General features: G+C 39.7%; 1 protein-coding gene and 1 long non-coding RNA gene across 2 annotated transcripts; one reads left to right on the top strand and one right to left on the bottom strand.

Moving 5' to 3' along the window:
- Positions 1–1,709: 1,709 nt before the first annotated feature.
- On the top strand, positions 1,710–24,460 carry arhgef15b (Rho guanine nucleotide exchange factor 15b). The gene is made up of 16 exons (XM_028038870.1): positions 1,710–2,037; positions 7,067–7,519; positions 12,377–13,579; positions 13,661–13,703; positions 14,225–14,271; positions 14,892–15,166; positions 16,110–16,270; positions 16,368–16,520; positions 16,644–16,773; positions 18,040–18,114; positions 18,312–18,404; positions 18,483–18,637; positions 20,420–20,584; positions 21,759–21,841; positions 21,924–22,028; positions 23,813–24,460. Exons 2-16 carry the CDS (start codon positions 7,138–7,140, stop codon positions 23,971–23,973), a joined length of 3,231 nt encoding a protein of 1,076 aa, XP_027894671.1. The 5' UTR covers positions 1,710–2,037; positions 7,067–7,137; the 3' UTR covers positions 23,974–24,460.
- On the bottom strand, positions 19,586–20,413 carry LOC114157724 (uncharacterized). The gene is made up of 2 exons (XR_003598235.1): positions 19,870–20,413; positions 19,586–19,795 (listed from the first exon to the last, which is right to left on the bottom strand). It is a non-coding gene; the product is annotated as an uncharacterized LOC114157724 (long non-coding RNA).
- Positions 24,461–24,472: the final 12 nt, after the last annotated feature.

Genomic DNA, 24,472 nt, shown 5'->3' with positions numbered 1-24,472 from the left:
TTTAGGTGTAAACTTGCGCCTTTGAAGTCAAAGTTATTTATGAATTTTGGGTCAAAGTAAAGAAATATGTTTTTGTGATTACCTTATTTTAACATGTTAGAAAGACTTCATGCTGGAACCAACATTTCCAATCCAATCATTTATGAAATTATAACAGTGGAGGTTTTTATTACTGCCAAACCTATTTTGATTAAATGTCTTAGGACAATATTAGAAATGGAGGACAATATTAGAAACGGAAGACATTTCTGGATGGTGAGTTTGCTGGATAAAGATAAATATCACTAAATTTGTTTTTCAAACCATTGTAAATGACAGTTATACTAATAAATATTCCATATAAATGCTTACAAGCATAATGTGAAGTTAGGTAACTGAAGCAAATGCACTGGAATTGTTTTTCACATTTTATGTTATAGTATGTTCTATACTCAGACACTAGGTGGGAGTATCAGACAAAGAGACACACAAGTGGGGAGATAACTATTGTTAAGTGTTTCTTTGTTACGACATAGCAATATGAAGTTCAAAAACGCTTTTGGTAAAGATCATTATAATTATTATTGTGGCCTGTTTGGTGTCCTAGCAGGAAAATGATCTCATATAAATGTCAAAAAGTTGTTTTTGAATGTTTATGATAAGGTAAACATAAAGCCTAACCTATTTAAAATGTGTGTGTGTTTACTGAAGAGTTAGATCTGTGCCAGGAATCCAACCAAATTATATTTACCAATTCTGATAAGAAGACTGGTCAAATATCCAGCAGAGATGGATATGCCAGAAGCTTGATGGCTGCAAAAACCATGTGGATTTTCTGCAGTCTGCAGTATTTTACCCAAACATTGGAACTGGATGCAGCATATTGCATAAACAGTCATTTGCAATTTGGCACTCAATGATACTGCGATGACTGTTAAGATGTAGTTTAATGGCACTGTGCTTGGGGCTGTTTGTACTCAAGTAATGAAATGAATTTGTTAAAAATCATATGTCGAGTTACTTTCTTTTTGCCTAAACTCCACAGGGCATGGCAGCCAACAGAGGAAAACTATACTCATTTTGTTTTCCTCTTTCTCTTGATGCTTGATCGTACAGATTGAGAATCTTAAACAATAAACAGTTATATAAATTAAGTGCAAATTTTTGTTTGAATCAACAGTATTTTGTATCGAAAGATACAAAATATTGATTTATGATCTAACTGCAAATTGTTTTAAAATTCATCTTAATGAAACAAACATATGCTCACAATCTTGGAGGAGGAGAAAAAAAGTACTCTTGAACAAATAAATTCACATTTCCCCAGTTAGTTTAAAGAGAATAAGTAAAACATACATACCAGCAGCATCTACTGTATGTCTATCTATGTGATTGCCGATCACTGAGCAAACAAACTAAGGCAAAGACAGGCAAACACTTGTCTAGGCATAAGCAAACAATTCTCTCTACTTGAAGACAAGCCGACGTAACTACACCTACTTTTTTGTCACTACTCTGCCCTCTCATGTGCAAATAATTTAACCTCCAAACACTCAGTGGAGAAATATAATTGTGTTTATATGCAACGTAACAGTACGGTTTGTATACTGTAGTGTGGTTTTCTTATTCGTTTTATTTTGAAACCACTTCCGGAGTCTCTTCGTCAAATTTTGCTTTATTTTGAAACGCTCCACCGGAAACAGTTGGTTTCACTGCGCACTACTTGTCGGTTCGAACCTCTCCTGCTCCTCTCTCCTCCTTTCCGTCCGATCCTCTCATAAACGGCGCTTGTAACAAAGACGAGACAACAACAAGGGGGTGATGGGAGCGCACTCAGCACGGCCGACAGACAGACATTTATGAATTGAATTGATCTCACCGGATATTAATTTAAATTTTTTTTTGTCACTTTCAACGACCGTTTTTTAAGTTTTCCTCGTGACGCGAGCGGAGTTTACGCCGAGCGGCTTTCTTACTTGCCAAAGAGAAGTAGTTCAAGATGCTAGCCTCATTGTAGACCCGAAAAACCAAAGCGGAACAGTCAAAAACCTTGATTTGGTAAGTTTTCTCTTATCTTATATGTTTTAGTTTAAATGAGATTAGGTAAATTTTTGGTTGTATAGCTAGTGTATATTGGTTGGCGGAGCACCTGTTCTCCTATAGAAAACAGTCATAACTTTACATGATATTATAATCTTGTTTTATTTTAAAGAAGTGACATTTGCATCAGTTTGTAAAGAAAATGTATGGTTTTGTTGTTTAACATAAAAACATATAACCCAATAATGGACATGTTCAATAATTCCTATGCTTCTCTCCATATTGGACCAGTTTTTATTAATATGTAGTTACCTCTAAGGGTTTAGCTTTTTATTTAGCAACTTATTAATATAATAAATCTAATCAGAATTTCATCTCTGTATAATTAATAACACATACAGGAATACTCTTCTCTCAGTAGCTACAACCAACATGTCAGCAGGAGTGTTTCCATGTTTTTCCTGGATTCTCATCCCTCCATGTATCCGCCCTCCTTCCTGAAACACCTTTTCCGCTTTCCCTGGCCAGCGTGGAGCTTACCCACTCTTCACATGCACCGCAGTCCCCCTCCCCTCCAGCCACTTCATTTCAGACACTTCAGACAGATGGCGAACTGTGTCCATCACGCACAAAAGGAATTGTGTTCAAAGCTGCCCCTCTTGTTCTCAAACTGGGCTGCTTTAGGGGATCACACCACTTGTATTGGATTTAGTCAGACAAATAGTATTACAGTGAAGTCCACTGACCTGCCCTGTCCTGAGTACGTCCACAAAACTGTAAGCTGCTGGACTGGGCTATTGAACTAACTGGGTCATTGGGGCAAAGAGAGACAAAAGGGGTAGAGTGTGTCTAAAAGAGAGAATAAGGGGAGTTGTTTTGTCCTTCATCCCCTTAAAACACAATCACAATGTGTTAGCCCCACTGCCTGGATTAAACACACCCTTCAGTTTAACGTTTGTATGTCACTCTGTATAATGAAAATAACCCGAGGGCCAAATCTAAAGCCTGGGAAAGACGCAGCTCCACCCTACTCAAACCTGCTGCTGTTGTATTTCTTTACCTCACGTTGACTCTAAAACATTTTCTTATTGTTGTAAATTGAAAAATAATCGTCTTGTAATATTAACTCTTCAGTGTGTGCCTTTTCAGCGTGATTGTAACATGAAACTCTGTCTCCTTATTGGCAGTCAACATGGCCCTTCCAAACTGGTCTGACTAGCTGGTGCACTTTTCTTACATACTGGTTGACAAACGCTTGCAGGTCAAGAACATGTTGTAAGGGTTTTTTGACTGCAATAATTTTATTTGCAGTACAGTTTTAATCACTTTTAGGTTAAACTAAAGTTACTGAACCCTTTAGTTACACTCACTAAAAGACATAGCTCTGCAGGGGTTTTGTTAAATTCTGGAGACTTAATTGAAACAGAGAAAAAAAAAGTAACATTATCCATTAAATACTCCTTACAAGCTCAAAGAATCATATTAAAACATAGAGTCCATTTAAAAATGTCTCCAGTCAAACTCCTTGACATTAATTAAAATTGCTCTAATTGATTCACTGAAAATGGTCTTTAGATCAAGCTAAATGTTATTTAATCTCCTTTTCGTACCTTCATGCACCAGGTAGAGTGCTGAAGCTAGCACCATGCTGTTATTTTCAGCACCCTTCACTGAATGTTGTTAAAATCACTTCCCAAGTCGTTTAAATGATAATTGTTCTGAATCAAGGGAATAAATTAATCTGTGTTCCTTTGGGATTATTCACTATTTTCAGTGAAGTAATTCTACTTAAAATGTACCTTGTCATTATTACTGCAGCCAGGTGCTAGGTGTGTGTGCGTGTGTGTGTGTGTGTGTGGGTGTGTGTGCGCGGGCGTGGGTGTGTGTTTGGAGCTATCATACAAAGCAGCGATAGTATCTTTATGCAGCATGACTCAGAGGATGACTAACCCCTGTTTGCTTTTGATTTACCTGCTGCTCCCCTCACATCAAATAAATATGGTGAGGAGAATCTGTAGTATGGATATTTGGTCACCCACATCAAACACATTTCACTTCAGTGTCGTCATATTTCTACCTTAAGACCTTTTATAAAATTTTGTTCTTTTTTTTGCAAAAGTATTCACACCCATTGAACTTGTCAAATTTTGTCATGTAAAATCTGCAAATCTTAGTGTTTGTCTTTGGAGTTACATGTGATGGGCCAACACAGAGCTCTACATGATTGTAAAGGGACATAAAATAAAGGAAATTATGGACAACCCTGACCATCCTTTTCATGAGCCTGTCATAGAAAAACCATCGTACTCTTCTTGAAATTTGTTGTGATGCAGACCGCGGTTGGAGATCTTTCCTGCCCACAGTCATCACCAGAGTTACAACGACATTTTATTTCCCTTTGGGATCAATAAAGTACTTTTGAATGTAATTGAATTTGAATAAGTAAATCTCTGACAGGTTCTCTCTCTCATTATTGTGGCATTTAGCAAAAAGAAAATAGTTTTGGTAATTCCAACTGACCTATAAACAGAGAAGTTTGGTCTGATTTAACTCGAGGGAGTGAGGAACAAAGTTTATGTGCCTTTTTATTCTGTCTACATAAACTTCTGTGTTTTTATTGTAAACAATAAAAATCAAGGGAAACAATAAAAACACAATAAAAACAATATAAGACTGTAATGGCAGTACAGCATCCTGTTAATCAAAGCGCTACAGAGAGACCTCAGAGGTCGGTCAGCTCAGTCTCAGTAGGAAGCTAAGATCTTATGACCATCAGTGGAGACTCCCTCTTTTGAATGTGCACATTTTGTTGCAACCTTATCTTTCGGTTTATATACAGTGTGTTGAAAGGCTAAAGAAGCTGACATATATTTAGTGTATTAATAACTTCACTGACTTATCTTATTTTTCTGACATCCCGCAGGGCCGGTCCTGCTTAACAAAAACAGAGTAAATATTCCGCCTTCTTTCCACGCTCCAGCTCCAAGCCAGTCAGGGCATCTTACCTGCTTAAAGTTTGAGAACAGGTCCAGATACTGAGCTTTAGTTTCACTAGATAAAATTGTTAACTTTCTGCAAGGAAACATAGATGCTTAGAGATAAATATCTTAGCTAATAAATACTAAGAGTCCCTGGTTTTAAAAGCCTCATACTAACATTGTTGGTTAATAAGAGGGTTAGGGGTACGTTGAAGATTATTGGCATATTTTGGCACAGAACCAGTAGATAAAATCGGAAAAGCATTTTAATGTCTGGTTCCTAACATTCCTTTTCATAGAACAAGGAAGTTAAATGTCTTTTTAGTTGTTCAAATGCTGGTTAAAACATTAACTGCAAACTGGGAAGTCCTAGAAAAAGTTCTGAAAAATTTGCTCCTATGTAACTCTGCCTATATATGACAGAGAAGATTTGAGATTTGTTTCCTTGTTCGGTTCATACATTCATATATTCTGTGAAGTCTGTAAAGCACTCGACGGATCTGGAGAAACAACACCAAAAGGAAACGTGATGCAGAAAGTCCCCATGCAAGATCTGAGCCAGGAAACTCCTTAGTCCGATTAGCACTGGGATTACCGCTGCGGTAATAACTAACACATTTTGTTTTTATCAAATATAAGAAATAAAAAAATAATATAAATGTTCACAAAAGTTTAGTTTGTTCTTTTTTGGGGGGCACATGAATGTTTTATATCATCAAACTATGTTTACTATCAAATGAAGATAACCTGATTACATACAAAAAAACGTTTATAAAATATAATTTTGATAGCTAGGGGGAAACGCGATTCAAACCAACCTGTCGAACGATGGGACGATGATCTCATACCAGCATGTCCATCTCTGAATGGCTGAAAAACAACTAAGGTTTTGGAATGGCCTAAAAAAAGTTTGGACTCAGTACCAACTGAGATGCTAGTAGGACCTGAAAGAGGATTTTAGTAAGCTAAACGTATTACATATTACATATGTAATAACTACATATTAATAAGAGTAAGCTAAAATTTCTCCACAGCGACGTAAAAGACTCATCACCAGTTATCATAAATCCTTGATGGCATCTGTGAAGGTGATGAAACCAGTTATTAGCTTCAGAAGGGAGTTATAAATTCACATTGCATCCAGCTGATTGAATACTGTAGCTTTTTCAAATTTAAAACAGCATTTTGTATTTACTCTGGCTATACAGTCTGATGTTGTATTTATTTAGTGATCTCAAACATTTAACTTAATAAATCTTTGGGAGGGAAATACTTTTTCACGGGGTTTTAGACCTCTCCTCTGCTTTAGTTTTGAAAACAAAAAAATACTGTTGCCCTTTTATGAAACGTGAGCACTGCAAAAACACAAAGACAAATCTAACTTAAATGTAACTATGCAGCACAATATAGGAGCTTATTTTAAGTAAATTATTTCTTAATATTAATGAAAAAGAATATTGGCAGATTATTTCATCTATAGTTGGCACTTTTTCATCAATATTAAGGAATTATTCACTTAAGCTTCTAGCGCTGAAACGTTACTTGTAAATTAATTTTGTTTTATTTCAAATGTATTCAAAGTATTTGCACTAGAAACAAGACCAAAATACTTGGTTAGATTTTATGGTTTTCTTTTGCAGTGTAATGTTACTGATCAATATTTTTCCCGTGATGCTGCTGAAACTAAAGGGCTATAAAGTAGTAAATGAATAATTAATGCAGTGCTTTCATCTGTAAATAATTAACATTGTAAGAAGTTTCAGAAGAATACAAAGGAATATGAATCAGAGACAATGAAAATGTCACAAGATTTGTATCTGTAGTGATGCAAACAGAATACCCAGTTGAGCTGGTTTGACGTTATCTTGGGTTTAAAATGGGTGTTCAGTGGGAAGCAGTGAACCTCAAGCAGAGCAGATCCTGAGCTCTTCATTAGGCAGATTTATAACTCAGAGCTCAAAGTCTGAATCTAGGATGATATCCTGAGTTATGAGTCATTTATTGCCCTGTTGTAAAAGGTTGCTTAAGACACTCATTAAATGTTCCTGTTTCCTTTTTTCTTTCATCAGGTGATGATAAAATTCCCACACATCCCAGTCCTCTGACTCTTTCCTGAAACAGAAAGCAACCATCAGCTGCGATGTCTGTCCAGGAATGGCCTGCGTCGCTCCTCAAGCCAGAGGTCAAACCAAAACCAGAAATGCCTCCTGGACTGGTACACAGGACCTCCCCTTCACCTGTGGGCGGAGGCTCCATGCAAGGAAAGGTAAAGAAAATAGCAAAAAGGTTCACCAAGCAGGACTCCAGCGAAGCAGCAGGAAAGCAGCTGGTGACTGGTGCCGCAGAACTCTCGCCAAGCACGCAGGTGAAAAAACCACCTGAGACGAGACCCAAACCTAACAGCATTGCCTCAAAACCCGAGGCGCCGCCGCTGCCCAAGAAGAGGAGCCGCTTCCTGCGGAGACAAACGGAGAGCATAGGAGAGGAGAGCGAAGGCATGAACATTTACAAACGACGATCAGGTACGGCAGCCGAGCAAGTCTGTGATTCAAAATGGCGGGATGTGTCTTGGTGCATCCTGAAACATTTTCTGTGAATTTGGGTATTTTTCTAAGGGGTCATTTTATGTTAGCTCCTTGTTTTGTTCAGTGCTGGAACCAGTCACTCCTGAGTAACAAGCTAGAAATCTGTTGGACTCTGTTGCACTCCTTTCTTTCTGGGAAATACCTGAAGACTGAAATGAAGTTGTGAGTGAGCTAAAGCATATCACTTCCACTTTTAGTTTTGCTCCAGGACACCCAGGTCACCTGTTCTAAAAGAAAAAACATTTCCATTGGTTTAAGACTCTTCCTATATCTTCTTAACCAACAAACCTTTCCTCCATGCAACGCATTGCACTAACCAAAACCATCAGTAACGACATAGGATCAAGGCTTTCACTTGCAGTTATAATTATCAAACATTTGGTCTTTAATGCAAGAACCAGACCATGAAAACTGTATTTTATCTTCATGTGATGCCCACATCTGATTCTCAGTTCCTGTATCTTCCAACTGTTTCACACACAACTTGCAGTTTACCCTGCGCTAGTAGCGGTTTCACATTGAACTCCGAACTCAGGCTTGTTTTAACCCATGCTCAAAATAAATTTGACAAGAAAAAGTTTAATTTACTCTTTCAAGATTCTTCTTTCAGTTTAGATACGCCTGACAGTATGCAACACAATTTATTCTTTTTTTTCTTCAACTTTTAATACACAAAAAAGCAAAATAAGCTGAAATATGTAATAAAATGCACAAAAACCTGCTGAAGAGACGGTGACAAAATTGTAGTTCTTTATACACATGCAGCGTGAAGCATGGAGGAGCAGTTAGCAGTCTGGTATGAATTGTTTTCACATCTAAAATGTACAGTAGAGTCAGGGAGCTTACAGACAGACAGACAGACTGGTTTGGCACCCTCCTCTTTTCTGTAAACGCGGGTTTACAGAAAACAGGTCAGTCAGCTCGGCTGTTCTGTGCCAGCCCAACTGACTGACGTTAGACACGGAACAGCAGAGTCTCGTTCCGCTCCTGAGAACTACAAATATTTAAGACTCGGGTTTTTGGCGCATGGCCTTCAGTGAAATTCATGTGTACATTCCAGTGGAGGAAGTGGATATTTAATGATCTAACCTTGGTAAAGTGAAACAATTGTTATATAATTGTATTTTCGCTGAGGTTCATTAAAAGGTCACATGATATTTCATGGATCACCTTTACCCTGACATAACAAAAGAATCTCTTATCATATATTATACACTGTCTGTAAAAAATAAAAAAATGAAGATAACCTGAGGTTATGTGGCAAGCTGAGAACACGTCTCTTATATTGTGCTAATCAACAACTCTTTAAGTTTTCTTAAGGTCTTTCAAATTATTATTATTTTTAATGATTGCCTTCATTATCACTGATTTTTCCTCAATTGCCTGACGATTTTGGGAGGAATAATTTTTGTCATAAGCCACTAAACTCTTCTGACTAAACTCTTATTCTCACAAATAAAACGGCTCCTAAACTTGAGGGGTCCCTGGGGTAAATTAAGTTATTACCAAATGTGTGAATAAATTGTCTAATTGCACCGCTAATGGTGACAGCATGTTGGAGGAGCTCAGTTAGTTCTGATATATTGTTTTTACAACTAGGAGTTGATTATCATCTCAAAAACGTATAATACCTGAACTATGACCCCAAATCCCAGAGGTGTTGAAAATTAAACTTCCTGGACGTAGAAACAGGAAAGGAAGTTGAAACCATCGCTTCCATGGATCTTAATGTTATGCTTCTTTAACCATACCGCCAGAGAGAAATTTAAATAGGAGTGGCAAGAGCAAATGACCTGGAATAGCAGTGCTTGCAATCAACCAATGGTGTCATTCAGGACTTGCTACTGTGAAATACTAACGGCTCAATTTCTGCTGCACTGGACTGAGCTGTTAGCCATCACAGTAATGAGATCATCAAATAGCAACAATGACTTCAGTCAGAGGCCTGTTAGGAGTCGTTGCAAGACTTGCTGCTACTGGAGATCCTTCCTACCTATGGCATCATAATCTCCATGAACACTTTGAAGATCCTTGAATAATATGAATTACGACAACACTTAATTTCCCTTTGGGATAAATAAAGTATTTTTTAATTGATCTGGATAAATGCAAAGGATGCCTGGACATACTGTTCTTGCTGCAAGAACCAGTTTTAATTTAAACTGAATCTTCAGGCACTTTATTACTACCAGCCTGCTCACTATGACCCTGCGGGTTCCAATTTCTTTTGGTGAATTGATAAAACAGTAGTTGAAGGACGATTCCTCTCCATTCTGTTGGAAGCTGTTTCTCAATTTTAAAGCACGCACTGCCAAAAAGTCCAGATGAGCTGAAAGTACTGGACGGGAAATGTCCAATATGTCAAAGACTAAGAACATGCTGGGCATTTCCAGTATGTCAAAGGCCATATTTTCCTGTGGTTCTCTAGAAAAGTCCTTGTTAAAAAAATCTAAATATCAGTTTAGTGACTGCATTTGTAAATATATCCTCCTATGGCGTACTAGAACTGCAGCTCGTGGATATCTTTTCTTCTTTTTGGATCTTTTCTGGAGTTCTGCATGTAGATTTAAACTACATTATTTTACATTCAAAGTATTACTGCACTAACGGATGAGATTTTCTATGTAACATGATCTGCCTTCGCAAAAAGTGGCCAACCAACTCAGGGTTAGGAGTGAGTGGCTCTGTCTAGTAGAGGAGAAGCTAAGTAGCTAAAACATAAAGGTAAAGCTGCTGATCTGCATTCCAACCCTCGCCTACGGTTTTATGTGAGTTGTACTTGTAAGATCTCAGCTGTTTGGGAGGAGTCTAATAGAGGAGCTGCTGCTCTTATCCTTTTAAATGAACCAGTTTAAAGGGTTTGGACCTGTGCCACATGCCTTCAGGATGGCTTCCAGGGGCAGAGTTGCAGACATGTCCCACTGGGAGGAGGAAGCCCCTGGCTCCTCTGGCCTAAAAATATTTAATTGTTTCAGTGCAGGAACTGTAGGAAATAGCCAGGGGAGGAAAAGCAATCAGCTTTTAATAATTTTTTTCCCCCTCTTATTGTTGTTTTCATGTTGACTTTCTGACCTGTATTAGTTCTTTCCTGGAATGCTCCTACTATTCTAGTTAAAGAGAATCACGCACAACATTACTTTATCTGCATGTCATTGCAAATGTATTCATAACTTTTAGCATTACATAACGCAATACAGCCACAGACCTCAATGCATATATTGAGTGGTAGACCAACACAAATCTGTGTAGAATTGTGAAATGGAAGGAGAATGATACATGGTTTATTTTTCAATTAAAAACTTAAAGGTGTGCTGCTGATTTCTGCTTATCCCCCTCTACTCTGGAACTCCTGAATAAAATCCAGTCCAACAAAAAGTCACATTTTTAGCCTCATAAATCCAGGTGTTCTGTGAAGGCTTCAGAAGTTTGTTAGAGGACATCAGTTTATCACGAAGCATCTTGAAGACCAGTAAACTCACCAAGCAGAGCAGAAATAAAACTCTAGAGAAGTTTATAGCAGTGTTGGATTTTGATTAAAATGGGAAAGTAATGAAATATTTTCTTTTTTAGTTTTATATCATGTTATAATGTTATTCCTTGCCTCGATTCTTTCATGCATGTTTGATGAATACTTTAATCTCCCATGGCAACCATTTATCGGAGATTAAATAGTTGCTCACACAAAGCGCCACCTATTTTCAAAACGCCTCACACAGCTCCCACTCAGCTCCTCCAGACTAGCGACAGCAGCAATTAGCAAACACCTGATAGAACTTCGAGTCTTCTAAGCTTAACTCCCCAATGTGTCTAAGAACGGTTGTAAACGGCTTCATGGAGGAGTGTTGTGATGGCGTGTAGTGTCAGAAAGAGCAAGAGCTTCTTAAAGAGACAGTGACCCAATTCAAGGCATCAAATTGCAAAGTCAAATTTCTTTAAAGTCAGTGTTTGGTTTATGCAACATTTTTATAACAACTGAAGCTATCTATAAAATGGCACTGTGTGCCTGTAAAATATATAATTTCTTCTTTAACAACATCCCAAGCCTCTAACAACTCAAGAGTACTGTTGAGTAAATCACGTTAAAAATGCATGAGTAAATCCTTGCATACTTTTAGTGCATGGGAAAAGTATGCACTAAACCTACAAGGACATGGTTTTTTATCTAAACTGACCTACTGAGAGGATCAGTCAGAGAAGCAGCCAAAAGATTAGTGGTGCACTCCACAAACCTGCTTCTTTTAGTATATGAAACATGTATTATGTGGCAGAAAACTGACTCTGTACATCACTGCACTCTGAACACACTATCACTACAATAAAACACGGTGGTAGCAGCATCATGTTTTGGGGATGCTTTTCTAGAGCCAAATCCCATTTAGAATCTGTGGCGAGTCTTTAAAAATAGATGTTCACAGACGCTCTTCATCCAATCTGAGTAGTGAACTGTTTTGCAAAGAGTAGTGAAAAGAGTTCAGTGTCTAGAAGCCTTCCCCCAAAAGACTTGCAGCTGTAAGTACACTAAAAGCTTTTCCTGCCTGAGAGCTGAACGCAAATCTATCCACTTGTCAATTATGCATTACTTTGTGTTGGTCTTTTTGAAGGAATTCTGATAAAATACGTTGAAGCTTGTGGTTATCAAATATAAAAAAGGCTTAAAAGGTATGAATACTTTTCCAAGAAACTGTAGTGATGAAATTCCTGAAGCTAATTAAAAAATGCCAAAGATGGGGGAAGAGGGGTCAAGATGGCATGAAACCAGTCAAAAATGAAGATGTACCTCTTGTGTGTCTCCAGCACCTGATGGGAAGGAGGTGGAGGATCAGGGGACAGGAGCGGCTGAAGCAAACGCAGAGGACATGCTGTATACTCCTCTCAGTCGCTGCTGCAACATAACCTGCACCTGCGTGTGTCATCTAAAGAGACCCGGCATGATGCTCATATGGGTGCCTGTGGATGAAGACTCTCCACGTGGGGAGGGTCAGATCAACAGGGAAGGGCGGAGAGAAGAGAAAGATGTGAGGGGACAGAAAGCAAATCAAATAGAGGCGCTGCAAAGAGAAGAACAGGACGTTGGAGGACAGGAACAAGAATATGAGTCTGAATTACCAGCACAGAAGAAGGAGGGGGAGCTGAAGGCAGCAGAGGATAAGGTGGAAAAGAACGACTCAGAGAAAAAGAGGGATGAACACGAAGAAAAGAATGAAGTGGAACAGCACAAAGTAGAGAAAGCGTTCAAAGTGGGGATGGAGGGAGAACCGAAGGAAGCAGAGAAAACAGTGCGTGTCCAGAGAGAAGAGACAGCAGCTGAACTTACAAAGGAGATGAAAGTGAATGCAGCAGATGGAGCACATCAGCTTCCACAGGATGGAGCACATGGTGGAAAGGTTGGTGAGAAGATTAAAGAGGGAGAAAATGAAGGGAAGGAGAAGAATGGGCCAAAAGATGTGAAAATGGCAAAATCACAGTTCCATCAGTCTCTGGAAATTGCACTGGCTGGGGGTCTGAAAAAACTTTCAGACCACGGTTCTCTGGCTTCCCTTACTCGCTGTCAACCTTTACCTCAAAAAAATCCTCAGCCTCCACCGGTCCCAAGCCAACACCCAGAAGATGACGAGGGGAGTAGTATCTACGAACTCCATCTACCTGACGCTGATCGGGGCGCTAGAAAACTCTCATCTTCGAGGAATGACTTGCATGAAGTTCCTAAAATAAAAGTCCACCAACCAGCTCGACGGGAGAAACCTTCCCACGGCCCCTCAGACACTATACCTGAGCTTGATAACACAACAGAACCACCTCCCATACTACCGAGGGTCTCTGTGAACGGTTCTCCGGTCTACAATGGCAGCAACCTCACAACCAGTCGGGTCAGACCACAACTCCCCAAAACGTCTCCTCCAAGCAGCCCTCTGCTTCCTTGCAGACCCCCACCGGCTCCACCGAAGACCCACTCCAGGAGGGCCAGCAGTGTCTCGATGCAGTCTGCCAACTTGTCAGGTTTGTACTTAAGCGAGATCAGAATCTCCTCCTGCGCTGAATTGCTCATTATCTGAACCAATGCTTGTTCTTTTACAATAGAAGAAGAAGATAAAAGAAATGGAGAGGAAGAAGACACAGACCAGTAAGTTGTTAATGTTTTCAAGTTTTGTATTTTGTATCTGTGCTGTTTTATAGCACTATCAAGTAACGATGTTACCTCCAGTTGTTATGAAAATGTTGCATATGTCAAACATAACTTTAAAAAACTTTGGCTTTTCGATTAACACCTCGAAATTGGCCTCTGTCTCTTTAAGAAGCCCCTACTCTTTCCGACGCCCCACCTTCAGCACTTCGTCACAATGATGCTCCACTGTTATGCCGTTTATAAACCCTTCTTAAGAGCGTTGGAATGTTTTTGATGAGGGAATAACATTATAACGTGATATAAAACTCAAAAAAGTCAATTTTCCATAGTAGCCCCTCTATAACTAGTCCATGTAAACAGACTACAATTGGCAACAAATCATTTCTGACCTACATTGTGATTTTTCTAAGCAACAACTGGTGATGACGACACATGATGTCACTAATCCAACAGTTCCCCACAGAAGGGAAAGTAGCTGTGATAACTGTTCACGTCTCACTTTGTGTTTCATGTTTCAGGTCTCCAGTCAGAAGGACGGTTTCATTCAAGTTGTGCCTGACAGACGGTAAGGCTCAGATACATCAGTAAAGTATCATTATTAACACAAGTGATCCAAGTTGCAAGTGGAACTGAAAGCACGTCTGGTCAAACGCAAGTCTGTATAGCAACTTCTTCTGGTTACACAATGACTCACATCCCATTCAATGGTTCATTTTATTGGGATTTTATGGTTTACAACAGTTTAGGTCAAAGCATTTTCATATAATAGGAAGGCCTAGTCAAAGTACAGACCTAACTCCAATATGAAATCTATAGCAAGACTTAAAAAAATTGGTTTTCACAGATGCTCTCCTTCCAATCTGACTGAGTTTGACCTGTTTCAGAATGAAATTGAAACCATGTTTAACTATACAAGCTACTTACATAGTATTTACTGACAAGTTGGACATCACACACTGCTAGATAAATGTCAAAGGGAAGTTTACCGGTTTGTTTTATTTTTACATTTTGCAAGCTGTGTGTAGACAGAAATACACCTAGCTTGTGTTGTGTTTGAATATAAATAAAGTAATTGTTGCTTTTTAATTGAGGGGATTCATGTTCTTTTCTTAATCTTGTCTTTGCAACAATGCATGCTGGGAACAAACTAACCTCATTCTAAAACGTGGATTTGTCTGACCTCAGAGCCTCTGTACCAAACGTACAACGACTTCGCAATCAAAAAGGAGATTCATCGACAGACCGTAATCCGAAACATCAGCAAAACTAGTATGGACTACGCTATGGAATTTGCGGCGCGCTTCAGCGAAAAACCATCTGGAAAGTCAAATGGGAACTTTGTAGCCAGATTGAGCCCTGTGCCCGCAGTGAGTCAAACCACCTTGTGGCAGGAACACCCAACCGTACGGGAGAGTGGACTGCTGGACCAGCTCACTGTTGACCAGATCAAGTACCAGGAGGTGAGGAAGACAAACACGCTGAAAGCAGACAAATTATTATCTACAAGTCATAGTCTTACTTGGTAAAAGTGATACTCATGTATTTCATAGAGTCCTTACACTTTTCATGTTTGAGCGATATCTGTGCTTTGAGTGTCGGTGACCATCAAATGAGCAGGTTTTCCCATGACTGTTAATACCATAATGTAACACATGACACAGTGCTTTATGTGCAATGAATCGATGTAACAGCTATCTGTGCATCCTTAATAGGTCTTAAAACATCTTAGATTAATTTATCTAAAATTAAAACCTTAAAAAGTCTTAAATTTGTTGAGAAAAAGCCTTAAATATGTTAATCACAGGTTTTAAATTTGTTGTGGAAGGAATATTTAATCTCATATATTCTATGTAGTTTTTGTTTTTTTCTCATGGACGTTTGCTGTTAGGCAAAAATTTGCTTGGCACAGAGACATCATCTGTGACTTGAGGCGGTTACGGCTAACGGTCCTTAGCTGCTAATATACCCTTGCTAACTAGCCAGGTAAAGCTAGCTAGCTCTTTTTGAATCTATCATGGGTAATTTCTAATTTATCACCAGTTGGCTGGATGATGTACATCTTAGCCATTAGCGCTCTTCTGTTGACAACCCATACAATATATTTGCGATTTTCTTTTGTATATTTTTGTACAATTTCTAATGGTCTTAAAAAGGTTAGGGAAGTTAGGGAATCATGCAGAAAACTTGTATAAAACACTTTTTAAAACACTTTACTTTTTGAAGTAAGTTGTTGATATGATATTCTAATATATTGAAATATTTGCTCATTTATTGGTGACATTTCTGTGGAAGGATCAACTTGAGTACAGGATGTTTGGCATTTCTTGGAAACATAAAGAGGACTGAAGAAATAATATTACTTTGTTCTAAGTTTCAGTGTTTGACTTTGATTCTTCTTGATAGAGCATGTTTGAGGTCCTAACCTCAGAGACTTCCTACCTGCGGTCCCTCTACGTTCTGACTGAGCACTTCATGGAAAACCGGGAGCTGGCAGAGACAATCATCATTAGTGAAAGGAAAACACTCTTCTCCAACATCCTGAAGGTCCGCGAGGTCAGCGAGAGGTGAGAGGTCGCACCACGAGAGATACAGAAAAGAAAGGGATTCCTGATGCACCTGGAGCTCTTATCTGGAGATGTTTCATGAAACCGTTTGCTGCAGGTTCCTGAAAGACCTCGAAGAGCACATTTTCAAGGAGATCGTTTTCCCAGACATATGCAACATCCTCCACTATCACGCCCAGCACAACTTTTCCACCTACATCGACTATGTCCGCAACCAGACCTACCAGGAAAAGACCTTCAGCCGACTCATGTAAGAAGCAACTTTCACATCACCAGAAACTATCAGCAGCTGTTTGGATTGCCACCAAATCAGGGTGACTTGCAGGAATACTAAAGCTGATGCGATGTAATCTGATTTTCTGCATACCTGCAGGAAGACTAATGAACAGTTCGCCACAGTCATCAACCGCCTTCAGGAGCTGCCTCAGTGTCAGCGGCTGCCCTTCATCTCCTTCCTGCTGCTGCCTTTCCAGCGAATAACACGCATCAAGATGCTCATCGAGGTGAGCAGCATCATGCTGGTTTAGATTTTAAAGACAGAAAAAAGGTGGAAGGCTGAGTTTTGCTCACACTTTAAACTTTAAGCAGTATACGTAAAATAATCACAATCCAAAAGATTGTCTAGAATACAAAGAGCTACATGTGTAGCTCTCTCTAAAAAAAATCTGTGTGCCTTTTAACTTTGTTTCAGATTTAAATTAAAAATGGCAACCTACCAGGGTCATCTGTTGCGTCTGGAGCACATGATAGAAACCTGGAAATCATAGGTTTCTGCTGTAAAATACATCATGTTGCATTTATCACAGTACCTAGAGAGGCATTCACTTATTTAATAACACACCAACAGGCTGTGGCACACTATTCTAAACCTTTGTTCTAAGGGAAAATAAATGCACTTATAAGACTTCATCAAGAAGACTTAAAGTAAATACGTAGTAGTTGAGTATTGAAATATGTAACCGAAGAACATGGGAAAGTAGGCCTCTTCACAAACTCATATTACCTAGCTAAATGTATAAAAATATCAAAGATAACTCAGGGCTGTTAGCTGAAAGCTTAGCATACAGCAGATGATAATCTTACCAGTGAGTTTACAGTACATGATAAAGTTATGCGGCATTTCAGGTCCTGTGTCAGGTATTTGCTGCATGTTGTTCCCTTGGTTTTCGAAGACATGACTTACCATTTATCTGATGTAGGTGGTTTATCAGCTCTGACATGTTTTCCTGTTGCTAGAGAGTGAAGCAGCCTTGAACGTCACAAAAAAAAACGCCTGAAAATAATCAAGACCATTTAGTCAGCAGGCAGTCTTGTTCATTGGGTTCAAAGTGTAAAAAACAATGATGGGTGGTTTAAAACTTTTGCAAAACGTTGTGTAAAAACAACATATTTTACTTATATGTGTGCCACATGTGTTAAGTGTGATGTTCAGGATGACCTGTACAGGTGTACATATTTCTGAACAGGCTTGTTCTGCTCTGGTTTAGGTGGTGAACTGAAGAATTCAAACAATTAGCTCCCAAAAGCTTTAAATATTTTCTGTCAGCACAGTCAGAGCGAGTGACCCTTCTCGGTTTCTATTTATTTCCTTTAACCACCACTACTCTGAGTTCATCATGCTGTGCGACTGTGAGGAACGCCATCACTCCAGAGAAATCCTCGCTGCCTCCTGACACACGTGGGCTCGCCTCACCTCCACCGCGTGACCTGTTTAGGATCCGCATGGAAAAGAATGAGCTGCTTGAATGAAAGCTGGTTTGTCGTTTCAGAACATCTTGAAGAGAACAAAAGAGGGGACGCCAGAGGAGCAGACCGCCTCCAAGGCTCTGGCCTCTGTCTCTAAGGTAAACAGCCCTCTCTCTTCACTTTCCCCTCCGCATACATGGCCACTGCTTTACATAACTGGAGATCTTATATTAGCTATTGTGCTGGGGACGGATTTCCTGCTGAGTGAGGAATGATTAAAAGTGGCAGATTGAGTTGTTTTAAAAAGGAAAATAAACATTTTGACTTTTTATTTTCCTTTTGATCAATGACACAGATCATTGATCATTGTAACAGAGACGTAGGAAAGATGAGGCAGATGGAAGAGCTGATTGAAATCTCGAAGGTGCTTGAGTTTGATAAGCTCAGGGTAAGCCCAGACAGGGACGCCTTCAGTATGTCCGTCTATTAATTATGAAGAGTTTAAACTGCATTCTGTCCTCACCAGGCCATCCCGATCATCTCTGAGACTCGATTTCTGGAGAAGAAGGGAGAGCTGCAAGAAATGTCAAAGGCAAAAACCTTTGTGAACATGAGGGCCAAGTTCTCTGCGGTTTACCTCTTCCTTTTTAACGATTACCTGCTAATTACCGTCAAGAAAAGGTAACATAGAAAAGCTTTTGAAGAAACGCTATCTATGATGCATTAAAAAAATACTACTTACCACTTAAACCAAAAGCCTGCATGCACTATAAAAAGATGCACCTCTTTTTTTCCCTCTATCTAACCATCTTTACATTTGGAGGAAAAAGCACAAGCTACCAAGCTTTCGAACCCGATCCGGTAACACTTTATCTGAAGGGGTGAGCATAAGGCGGACATTACACTGTCATAAAGATGACATGACACCTGCCATGAACATAAAGAGGTCTTCATGAATGTCTATGACTGTTGTCACGAAGTGTCATTTGGTAAATAATGACACTTAATGCGAAGTTGCTTTAAAAGTTGCATTGGAAGTCCATTAAAAGTGCCAACTTTGTTGGGCGTGCCGTGGTGGCGTAGGGGATAGCACCACCCATGTTCAGAGGCCTTGAGTCCTCGTCGTGGGTTCGACTCCCGGACCCGACGATATTTGTCGCATGTCTTCCCCCCTCTCTTTCTCCCTTTCCTGTCAGCCTACTTTCATATAAGGGACACTAGAGGCCACAAAAGATCCCCTGAAAGGGTTTAAAAACAAAAAGTGCCAACTTTGCATTAAATTGTCATTATTTACAAAGTTGGCACTTTTAATGGACTGTAAATGCAACTTTGTTTTAAAAGTGTCATTATTTACTGAATGCCACTACATGACTACAGTCATAAACATTTATAAAGACTCCCTCATGTTTATGACAGTGTCATGTCTGCCTTATGCACACTCCGTCAAATACCCTAAATGGAAGTACAAATATGTTGCTTTTTTTTTTCTTTTAATAGGGAATGACACAGTCAAATTATTGGCATCATAAAGGAAGAACTTCAGTGGAAATACTAAATATTTCACATGACTCAAAGCACACCAGCAATTTAGTTACAAAGTGGCTTACAGATAACAATTACAGTGTTTTGACGAGGCCATCACAAAGCCTGATCTCAGTCCTGTTGAAAAGAGCTGGGCAGATATTAATATAAACTTGCTGCACCAGTTTTGTCAGGAGGAAATGGCCAGAACTCCAGCAGTAATTGTGAAAACCTGTTCAAGGAAATCCATAACATTTGATGCAAGTCACACAGTTTTAAATAAATCCTATCCGATACCTGCAAAATGTCTTTACATTTCTGAATTTGATTTGTTTTCTTAAATTATTCTGTCATGTAGTAAAATATTAATAATTGAGGATTTAATTTCAAACATTTTTAATAATTGCTTTGCCTTTTAATACAACATGCGTAACCATCCGAGTGAAAACAGGCTAGCTTATTAATTATCACTCACGATTTAATGAACTTGAGCAATGTTTAACCACGCTTGCCGTACTGCTGGCCTAACAGAAAGTTGAAAATGGTCTGAACTAATGTTTTTTTCCTTTGGCTCAGCTTCAGTGTGCTCGGTTGGGAGATTCCTCCCGCCGTTTTCCCCTCATCATGCTGCCGTCACAGCATTTCGCCTGTGCAAAAATGTGACTACAAACCACTGCATGCCTTCGATTTTCTGTCACCACTCATGAATTGACTCGATACTTCCTCAAGTGTAACGGGAAATGTTGTCGAAGGCATTTAAGAGAAGAGACACCTGTGCAGTACATGCATGTGACACATTTGCTTGTTTTGTTTTGGTTGTTGTTTTGGTTGTTTTGTTTTTCAGAATGCCCCCTGGATACATTTTTGTGCAGCCAGTTAAACCTCCTTTCAGCTGTTTGTTTGACTGAGCTCTGCTCTCTGTTTCTGGTTTGTTGTGAACAGTTCAGACCGTTACGTGGTGATGGACCACACTCATCGATCTCTGGTGCAGGCTCAGCCTTTGGATGAATGTTTTGGTGCCGCAACCTACGAGAACTGCTTCAACCTCGTCATGCTGGAAAACCACCAGGGACGCCCAATGGAGCGGGTCCTCAAAGCCCCAACCAAGTGAGTGTTTATATATAAAAGCTAATCCCCTATAAGCTTTGATTTAGTAATGAGATTTAAAAACTGAAACTCGTATATTATTGAGGTTCATCACATAAAATCTGGTGTTGCAAGTGTTTCTCTTAAGTTTAATGCTCATATTAGCTCATACAGATAATAAAACCATAATTCTCAGAAAATATTAATAAAAACAAGACCTTTAAAAGAGATTTTTTAAAACATGTTATATTATGGCCTAACCATGGAAGGTAAAGCTACAGAAGATCATTGCTAAAAACGTTTTCTCCTATCAGAGCATATCTGGTGAAGTTGAGTGGAAGGAAAAATCCTTTCAAAAGTTGAGGGAAAATTCACACGGGACTCACTACAGCTTTATTCAGGGCTTTAAGAGGCAACGGAGACCATTTGGATCTAGCAGACTTCACATACTTGGGAAAAAAAAAACTAATTGAGAAATGTACATAGGCGTTGTTGTTTCGAACCTGAAGATGAAATGAAGGGAGGGATTTTCAGCAAAACAATGATCCCAAACACACAAGCCAAGGAAACTCTGAGTTGGTCTCAGAGAGAGAAAATAAAACGAAATCAACCAAGGAGAGAAGAAGAAGTAGCAGATGACGTCACGAGGATAGAGCGTTATGTGAAAATATTGGAGCAATATCAAGATATCAGCCAGGATGTTTTATCTTAGGCTCAAATGGACAGTGATCCCAAAGATACCCTGAAGTTGCTTTAGGACAATAAAGTAAATGTTTAGTAAAAGACAGAAAGTATATAGACAAACATGACCTACAAACCTGACTCAGTTCCACCAGTCTTGTCAGGAGGAACGGGTCAGAACTTCAGCAAACTATTGAGAAGCTTCTGGAAGGAAAACGCAAACAAAAACGAGTCATACAGTGTAAAAGACAATTTCATCTAATGCTAAGTAGATGTGAAGTTATGAATTTGAAGAAAGATATTTGAGAAATTTGGTAATCCTGACCTAACCCCGTAAAAACAAAATCCAATTAGTGCAAATGATCAGTCGTTCAGCGCCTCCCAAAGAGGAACATCAGTAAACCCTGACATGCTGCATGTTAGCATATCATGCAGGATGTCAATCGTTTCATTAGGAGGTGAAGAACACAAGGCTCTACTTCAGAGTCCAGTCAAAGCTCGTTTGTGTCAACAGGTCGGACATGCAGAGATGGTTGGCAGCTTTCCCCAGCACCACCAAAGAAGACGTCGACGAAGAAGTGATTTATGAGGACTGGGGTGAGAACAGCATCGACAAACAGACCCTGTGTGTTTGGTCTCGTTCCATGCTTACGGTTGTGTGTGTGTGTGTGTGTGTCAGATTGTCCTCAGGTGCAGTGTGTGGAGCAGTACATCGCCCAGCAATCAGACGAACTCGGCCTGGAGCCCACTGAGATCGTTAACGTCATCCGCAAAACCAATGAGGGTAAAAACCGGCAAAAAATGCATCATAGAAATTTTCAAAACATCGTTTTTTGATTTATTTATTTTTTGCAAATATGGGATTCAAATATAGATTGAATAATTGTATCAAGTGAACAGATTTGCTTTTGTTTCACTGATCCGCTCCATTCCTTGACTTTGTGTATACACTAGGGGTTGAACGACTACATATTTTTTAAGGTCGACTACATCATGATAATAGTCGAGTCGATGTCGACTAGTCGCGGTGACGTCATAGTGACGTAAGCGCAAAAACCCTTCACAACTACTTGGAGGCTTTATTAGCTATTTTCACGGCAAATATTGACCCCCCCCCCCCCCACACACACACACACACACGCACACACACACTCTCCCCTTCTCCTGCTTTTACTAAGTCTATTATGGAGATTCTTCGTGAGCAGCGGGGAAAAGTTTGTTGCACAAAGTCGGGTCTGACTTTTTTTTTCTAAACACCGGCTGATGCTGATGATCTCTGGATAGTTACTATAGGAGTCAAACTATCACACATGGTGCTTTTGGAACATCACAAGCCAAACTTGTTATGAACGGATCCCGTTTGGTTACAGCTGAATTCAACGAAACCACCTGCTTCTCCTCCGCCCGATGCGCGGCAGGAAGCTCTGCTGACTCAGCAGATTGAACGATTTAAGATATTTTCTAGTCAACGTCAACATGATAAAAGTCGAGTCGATGTCGAGTTGACTAGTCGTTGTGACGTCATAGCAACGCAAGACGCAAATTTGTGATCTGCTGCCGCCGGTGTCCTGTCACAGCTGGGCGTTTCATGAATGGAGTTACTGACAACTGACTGGATCGAGCCGGTTGTTCAGGAGCTAGCATTAGCATTAGCGGATGCCTTTTCAAATGACTGTGCATCGCGGTCGTACTTTTGTTGTACTTCAGCACAGCTTTGCAGATTTTGCATGTTACGGTAGTTAAACCAGAAGAGTCATCTTTAGTGAAATATTTCCACACTGTTGACAAATTTCTACCTGTTTGACAAGATGCGGGCTTTTCCTCGATCTGTTTTGAAGACGCCATTTTGTAGCCAGTGTTCTGTCAGATCAGCTGTCAGAGTGTCATACACTTCTGACAGCTGATCTGATGACACTTCTAAGCACGAAGTGTCATTCTTAGCACGAACTCACGGCTATATATATGTCAGACAAGTATACACTGCCATTACCAACTACAGACTTTTATTTAATCAGCAGCTGTCATTACCACAGATCTTTATTTAATCAGCAACATAACATCATAATGTATTAGTTAGATCGTCGTGACAAACACACTCGCGAGCCGGCTAAGTGACATCCTTAGCGGGAAGGGGGCGAGTTTTAGACGGCTCGTGTTTTGTAGTGGACTGCAGCTGCAACTCCATCTCCTTTTAAAAACACTGTAAAACCACAAATATGCATCCATCCATATCATTTAAACTAATGTATTAACTTATTTTTCTTGTGTCTTGTGACGTATACTGTGCTGTCAGATCAGCACAGGCTGTCACCACCGGCAATCACATGACTGCGACTAGTCTAGTCGACATGAAATGTAAAAACTCCCGAGACGTCCTAGAGTCGACTAGTCGACTAATTGGTTCAACCCCTAGTATACACCCCCTTAATCCTCAAACCTTCCTTTAGTAGTTTATTAATTTTTCTTTTGACTTTCTTGCATGAAGAGAAAAACCTTCAATTTTCCCTTGTTTGCCGTCCGCCTTCTCTCCCGCCCCCCCTCCTGTTTTTTTTGTTGTTTCAACTCCAGGCTGGTACGAAGGGATGCGTTTGTCTGACGGTCAGAAGGGCTGGTTCCCCGATACGAACGTCATCGAGATCACCAACGAGCACGTCAGGAGAAGAAACATCAAGGAGCGCTACAGGGTCTCTCAGGCTACGATGATGGTGAAATACGGCAAGGCCCGCTGAGTACGTCTACACCGGTCATACACTTTAAGGACAATAAGACGGAAGATCCCAGTGAACGCTGTTTATCAGCAAACACCTTGTAAATAACCCCCTAACTTATACCACTGAAGTAACGCAGAACTAAAATACGATCCAAATCAGATGCTAAAAACGCAGCATGCACTTTTAACTATGACTGGGAAATTGTACGTGCCCATCATTCTTTGCATTTCTTGAGATACTAGTTAACGAGTCATGCACATTCTCCTGTTCCTGCTATGTCAAACATCCTGCTGACTGTCACTGAGGCGGCAAAGTTTTCAAGTATCTGAGCTGTGATACTTGAGTGAAGATCTGCCGATCACCTCTGGATATTTAAAACCGATTGTGCTGCAATACTACGCCTCCTACAGTTCTGTAGAAAGAAAAATGTAAATATGTTGAAAAATGTAAATTGTAAAAGGGTGTTTTGATTCAACTAGCAGTTGTACTTTTAATAAAAAAAAAATTAAAACTCTTA

This window comes from Xiphophorus couchianus, chromosome 14 (genome assembly GCF_001444195.1).
Source record: "Xiphophorus couchianus chromosome 14, X_couchianus-1.0, whole genome shotgun sequence".
NCBI classification, from domain to species: domain Eukaryota; kingdom Metazoa; phylum Chordata; class Actinopteri; order Cyprinodontiformes; family Poeciliidae; genus Xiphophorus; species Xiphophorus couchianus.
This window is presented reverse-complemented; position numbering and strand designations above follow the sequence as displayed.